Below are 6,984 nucleotides of genomic sequence, written 5' to 3' on the forward strand. Positions count from 1 at the left end.
GCGTGCGTGCGTGCGTGCGCGCGTGCGTGCGTGCGCGTGCGTGTGTGTGCGTGCGTGCGTGCGTGTGTGTGTGTGTGTGTGTGTGTGTGTGTGTGTGTGTGTGTGTGTGTGTGTGTGTGTGTGCGTGTGCGTGTGTGTGTGTGCCTTCTCTCGTGAGTTATCAAATGTCAACACAGTAGCAGAGCGAGGATTGTCTAGTAACATCCTGGTTGGCATCTGCATTCGTCACTGACTCAGTGATGGTGGCAACGTCAGTCTACACAATGTCACTAGGGATCAAGCTGCTATAGGACTCTCTTTTCACTATAATATGCTCAAGGCTAACTCTCTCTCTCATCTGTCTTGGTACGTCAAACCCAGTAAACCTCATGCACACACACACACACACACACACACACACACACACACACACACACACACACACACACACACACACACACACACACACACACACACACACACACACACACACACACACACACACACACACACACACACACACACACACACACACAATCAATCATAAAAGAGTTCTGATTTTGTCACAATGTATTTATTTTAAAGAGCATTTTATGTCTAGTTGGTCTTATAAATATAAAAACAAACAACATATTAGTTAATTCCCATGAATTTCTTTCTGAGTTACAGCCCATCTCCCTCTTGAAAATGTACATTTAAAACATGAAATGGATTCATTATATGAAACATGCATGTACTCTAAACCTAAAGGTGATATGGTCATGGCAGTATTTATGATATTCTACTCCAGTGGCTCTGCCCCCCAAACTTTGAGAGAAAATTCAAGTTTTCATCATCAAGATAAGTTACATACAGGTGTAGGATTTCATTTGAGCCAGTTTTCTACAGCAGGAAAATAATCCTGCAGCAAAGTAAATGTGAATTATTACGTGGATTATAATTCATGATATTATTTGTATGGCTTGACACATTTGTCATTGGGGAAAATCAAGTCTGAAATTTCAAAGTGAAAATGATGAACTTCAGAAGCCTTTTTGAAACCTCAAATACACTATATGTTTAAAATGGACTGCATTGCAGGAAAGTTCTCCTGCAACAGGGTGATCAGATTAAGATCTTACATCTGTACTATATTTCTCTGTGACATGACATAAATACAGTACATCGAAGACATTAAGACATTGTCGCTGGTGGAAGTTATCGTTGGACTTGTCAGGAGGAGGAAAGTGCCACAGTCCCAGTCTCTTCTCTCGGTCTTATCATCGTGTCTATTCATGATGTGTCCTTGATTTCCTTGATTGACACGGTAGCTTGTGAATGTCACGCCTCTTGTCTTGTCTTCACATCTCAGCATCCGTTCTCAGGTACGATCCTGCACTTGAGGATTTTCAGGTAGTTCTGGACCTTGTTGGAGTCCCGTCTGAAGCAGTAGAGTAGGTCGTAGTCGCTCATGGCCTGGGCCTCTCCACTGGTGTCTGACGAGGGGTCCAAGGCCTCAGGGGAGGACAGGCCACTCAGGGAGTTACTGATCATCCCCAGGTGCTGCATCTGAGAGGGAGGGACACAGACAGTGGATTGTTAGAGACAAGGAATTTTACTTTCTGTACATATTGCAACATGAGGTGTGTGTATGTGCGTGTGCGTGTCTTCTCTCGTGAGTTATCACATGCCAACACAGTAGCAGAGCGAGGATTGTCTAGTAACATCCTGGTAGGCTTCTGCATTCGTCACTGACTCAGTGATGGTGTCAACATCAGTCTACACAATGTCACTAGGGATCAAGCTGCTATAGGACTCTCTTTTCACTATAATATGCTCAAGGCTAACTCTGCCTTATTTGCTCTCTCTCTCTCTCTCTCTCTCTCTCTCTCTCTCTCTCTCTCTCTCTCTCTCTCTCTCTCTCTCTCTCTCTCTCTCTCTCTCTCTCTCTCTCTGTCTCTCTCTCTCTGTCTCTCTCTCTCTGTCTCTCTCTCTCTCTCTCTCTCTCTCTCTCTCTCTCTCTCTCTCTCTCTGTCTCTGTCTCTGTCTCTCTCTCTGTCTCTCTCTCTCTCTCTCTCTGTCTCTCTCTCTCTTTCTCTCTCTCTCTGTCTCTCTCTCTCTCTCTGTCTCTCTCTGTCTCTCTCTCTGTCTCTCCCTCTCTCTCTCTCTCTCTCTCTCTCCCTCTCGCTCTGCATTTTACCAGTCCAGGCACTATTTACATCTTTTCCAGTCCAGGCACTATTTAGATATTGGTCACTAGATGGCATCAGTGTTTATGCAAAGTTTTAGACTTTTATTTAACTAGGCAAGTCAGTTAAGAACAAATTCCTATTTTCAATGATGGCCTAGGAACAGTGGGTTAACTGCCTTGTTCAGGGGCAGAACGACAAATTTGTACCTTCTCAGCTCTGAGATTTGTACTTGAAACCTTTTGATTACTAGCCCAACGCTCTAACCACTAGGCTACCCTGCCGCCCCGACTGATCCAATGAACCATTGCATTTATGTTCAAAATGTTGTATTAAGACTGCCCAAATGTGCTTTTAATTGGTTTATTAATAACTTTTCATGTTCCTAACTGTGCACTCTCCTCAAACAATAGCATGGTATTATTTTAGTGTATTAGCTACTGTAAATTGGACAGTTAGATTAACAAGAATTTAAGCTTTCTGCCAATATCAGATATGTCTATGTCCTGTGAAATGTCTATGTCCTGTGAAATTTTCATGCTAATCGCATTAGCCTATGCTAGCTCAACCGTCCCATACCCTATCAGCCACCTTCTCCCCCCATCTTCCTCTTAACCTATCAGCCACTTTCACTTATCTTCCTCTTACCCTATCAGCCACCTTCTCCCCCCGTCTTCCTCTTACCCTATCAGCCACCTTCTCCCCCGTCTTCCTCTTACCCTATCAGCCACCTTCTCCCCCCGTCTTCCTCTTACCCTATCAGCCACCTTCTCCCCGTCTTCCTCTTACCCTATCAGCCACCTTCTCCCCCATCTTCCTCTTACCCTATCAGCCACCTTCTCCCCATCTTCCTCTTACCCTATCAGCCACCTTCTCCCCCCATCTTCCTCTTACCCTATCAGCCACCTTCTCCCCCGTCTTCATCTTACCCTATCAGCCACTATCTCCCCCCGTCTTCCACTTACCCTATCAGCCACCTTCTCCCCCCATCTTCCTCTTACCCTATCAGCCACTATCTCCCCCCGTCTTCCTCTTACCTTATCAGCCACCTTCTGGACTCCCTTGCGGAGCTCGTGTACCATGTAGCTCATCTCCAGTGCTTTGTTGGAGCTGAAGTTGTTGAAGTCATCCTGGTGAACCATGTTCTGGTGGAACTGCCACAGAGGATCCTTCCATGCTACCAGCAGCTTCAGAATCACCTCTGTTAACTCCTCTCTCTGAGGAGAGAGAGAGAGAGAGAGAGAGAGTATCATTCTATGTTCTTGTAGAGTTGGTTATTGAGTGTTGAAAGAGAGAAGACAGACACAAGCAAAGACATAGAAGCAGTCTACATCTGGAGACAGACATGGGTACTACAGGAAGCAGAGAGGGATAGTACCATCAGGGAACAGACAAGGTTACTACAGGAAGCAGAGAGGGGTAGTACCATCAGGGAACAGACAAGGTTACTACAGGAAGCAAGGAGGGGTAGTACCATCAGGGAACAGACAAGGTTACTACAGGAAGCAGAGAGGGATAGTACCATCAGGGAACAGACAAGGTTACTACAGGAAGCAGAGAGGGGTAGTACCATCAGGGAACAGACAAGGTTACTACAGGAAGCAGAGAGGGATAGTACCATCAGGGAACAGACAAGGTTACTACAGGAAGCAGAGAGGGGTAGTACCATCAGGGAACAGACAAGGTTACTACAGGAAGTAGAGAGGGGTAGTACCATCAGAGAACAGACAAGGTTACTACAGGAAGTAGAGAGGGGTAGTACCATCAGGGAACAGACAAGGTTACTACAGGAAGTAGAGAGGGGTAGTACCATCAGGGAACAGACAAGGTTACTACAGGAAGTAGAGAAGGGTAGTACCATCAGAGAACAGACAAGGTTACTACAGGAAACAGAGAGGGGTAGTACCATCAGGGAACAGACAAGGTTACTACAGGAAGTAGAGAGGGGTAGTACCATCAGGGAACAGACAAGGTTACTACAGGAAGCAGAGAGGGATAGTACCATCAGGGAACAGACAAGGTTACTACAGGAAGTAGAGAGGGGTAGTACCATCAGGGAACAGACAAGGTTACTACAGGAAACAGAGAGGGGTAGTACTATGGTAAACAATAGTTCATTAAACAGAGTTGTAAGACTCACAGCCAGTCTCTGCGCATTCTCTTTGCCATTAGGGGTTAGTATGGTGGCTGTATGGCAGTGGCGGTTTATCCTGCCAATATGATTTCTGCTTGGCAGAACATATTGCTCCTGAAGGAGGGAAGAAGAAAGGAGAGAAAGAGGAATTGAGTTGACAGGGAAGACGTAGGTAGAAAGCAAAAGGTCAGAGAGTCAAAGGAGCTGCATCTCTGAAGAGCAAAGCCTTCGAAAGCAAAGAAACAAAAAGCTTGTAGAACCTTTAAAGGGATAGTTCACCCAAATAACAAAATTATAATAGACTGCTATCTTACCTTGACAATAGACTAATGTCTTATCTTGGCAATAGACTGCTCTCTTATCTTGGCAATATACTACTGTCCTACCTTGGCAATAGACTGCTGTCTTACCTTGACAATAGACTGCTGTCTAACCTTGACAATAGACTGCTGTCTTATCTTGACAATAGACTGCTGTCTGACCTTGGCAATAGGCTGCTGTCTTACCTTGACAATAGACTGCTGTCTTACCTTGACAATAGACTGCTGTCCTATCTTGGCAATAGAGTGCTCTCTTATCTTGGCAATATACTACTGTCCTACCTTGGCAATAGACTGCTGTCTTACCTTGACAATAGACTGCTGTCTAACCTTGACAATAGACTGCTGTCTTATCTTGACAATAGACTGCTGTCTGACCTTGGCAATAGGCTGCTGTCTTACCTTGGCAATAGACTGCTGTCTTATTGTCATGTTTTGTCATTGATTGTCATGTCTTGTCCCTGTGCTTCCCCTTCTATTCGTTTCCCCCTGCTGGTCTTATTAGGTTCTTTTCCTCTTTCTATCCCTCTCTCTCCCCCTCCCTCTCTCCCTCTCTCGCTCTCTCTCTCTATCGTTCCGTTCCTGCTCCCAGCTGTTCCTCATTCTCCTAACTACCTCATTTACTCTTTCACACCTGTCCCCTATTTTGCCCTCTGATTAGAGTCCCTATTTCTCCCTCTGTTTCCGCTTCTGTCCTTGTCGGATCCTTGTTTGATGTTTGCTGTTCTGTGTCCTTGTTCCGCCCTGTCGTGTTTTCGCTTTCTTCAGATGCTGCGTGTGAGCAGGTATCTATATCAGCTACGGCCAGCGCCTTCCCGAAGCGACCTGCAGTCTGTGGTCGCGTCTCCAGTTGTTCCCCTCTACTGCCTAGAGGATTTCAGTTTTCCTGTTTTGACTTTACCTGAGATTATATCCAGGATTATCGTTTTTGTTAAAGACTGGAATAAAGACTCTGTTTCTGTTAAGTCGCTTTTGGGTCCTCATTCACCAGCATAACAGAAGGATCCGACCAAGAATGGACCCAGCGACTACGGATTCTCGCAACACTGCCGTCGAGATCCAGGGAGCGATGCTCGGCAGACACGAGCAGGAATTGTCTGCTGCTCGTCATGCCGTTGAGACCCTGGCCGCTCAGGTCTCCGACCTCTCAGGACAGTTTCGGAGTCTTCGTCTCGTGCCACCAGCTACTTCCTGGTCTTCTGAGTCTCCGGAACCTAGGGTTAACAACCCACCATGTTACTCTGGGCAGCCCACTGAGTGCCGCTCCTTTCTCACCCAGTGTGATATTGTGTTCTCTCTCCAGCCCAACACATACTCAAGAGAGAGAGCTCGGATCGCCTACGTCATATCACTTCTTACTGGACGGGCTCGGGAGTGGGGCACAGCTATCTGGGAGGCAAGGGCTGAGTGTACTAACGAGTATCAGAACTTTAAAGAGGAGATGATACGGGTTTTTGATCGTTCAGTTTTTGGGAAGGAGGCTTCCAGGGTCCTGGCTTCCCTATGTCAAGGTGATCGATCTATAACGGATTACTCTATAGAGTTTCGCACTCTTGCTGCCTCCAGTGACTGGAACGAGCCGGCGTTGCTCGCTCGTTTTCTGGAGGGACTCCACGCTGAGGTTAAAGATGAGATTCTCTCCCGGAGGTTCCTTCCAGCGTGGATTCTTTGATTGCACTCGCCATCCGCATAGAACGACGGGTAGATCTTCGTCACCGAGCTCGTGGAAGAGAGCTCGCGTTAACGGTGTTCCACCTCTCTGCATCTCAACCATCTCCTCCCACCGGCTCAGAGACTGAGCCCATGCAGCTGGGAGGTATTCGCATCTCGACTAAGGAGAGGGAACGGAGAATCACCAACCGCATTTGCCTCTATTGCGGTTCTGCTGGACATTTTGTCATTTCATGTCCAGTAAAAGCCAGAGCTCATCAGTAAGCGGAGGGCTACTGGTGAGCGCTACTACTCAGGTCTCTCCATCAAGATCCTGTACTACCTTGTCGGTCCATCTACGCTGGACCGGTTCGGCAGCTTCCTGCAGTGCCTTGATAGACTCTGGGGCTGAGGGTTGTTTTATGGACGAAGCATGGGCTCGGAAACATGACATTCCTCTCAGACAGTTAAGGGAGCCCACACCCATGTTCGCCTTAGATGGTAGTCTTCTCCCCAGTATCAGATGTGAGACACTACCTTTAACCCTCACAGTGTCTGGTAACCACAGTGAGACCATTTCCTTTTTGATTTTTCGTTCACCTTTTACACCTGTTGTTTTGGGTCATCCCTGGCTAGTATGTCATAATCCTTCTATTAATTGGTCTAGTAATTCTATCCTATCCTGTAACATTTCTTGTCATGTGAAGTGTTTAATGTCTGCTATCCCTCCTGT

At 46.6% G+C, this 6,984-nt stretch overlaps 1 protein-coding gene across 1 annotated transcript; it reads right to left on the reverse strand.

The window, feature by feature from the left end:
• Positions 1-862: 862 nt before the first annotated feature.
• On the reverse strand, positions 863-4,389 carry LOC124030252 (prolactin-like). The gene is made up of 3 exons (XM_046341674.1): positions 4,288-4,389; positions 3,185-3,364; positions 863-1,527 (listed from the first exon to the last, which is right to left on the reverse strand). The coding sequence occupies exons 2-3, from the start codon at positions 3,287-3,289 to the stop codon at positions 1,327-1,329; spliced, it is 306 nt and encodes a 101-aa protein (XP_046197630.1). The 5' UTR covers positions 3,290-3,364; positions 4,288-4,389; the 3' UTR covers positions 863-1,326.
• Positions 4,390-6,984: the final 2,595 nt, after the last annotated feature.

This window comes from Oncorhynchus gorbuscha, unplaced genomic scaffold, assembly GCF_021184085.1.
Source record: "Oncorhynchus gorbuscha isolate QuinsamMale2020 ecotype Even-year unplaced genomic scaffold, OgorEven_v1.0 Un_scaffold_10198, whole genome shotgun sequence".
Taxonomy (NCBI): Eukaryota; Metazoa; Chordata; class Actinopteri; order Salmoniformes; family Salmonidae; genus Oncorhynchus; species Oncorhynchus gorbuscha.

What these genes read in the sequence shown, in the direction of transcription:
- LOC124030252 (XM_046341674.1), bottom strand. Translation starts at nt 3,289, where the DNA reads ATGGTTCACCAGGATGACTTCAACAACTTCAGCTCCAACAAAGCACTG. An exon ending in TCCAGAAGGTGGCTGATAAG is followed by an intron (nt 1,528 to 3,184) that starts GTAAGAGGAAGA and finishes CCTCCCTCTCAG; the next exon opens with ATGCAGCACCTGGGGATGAT.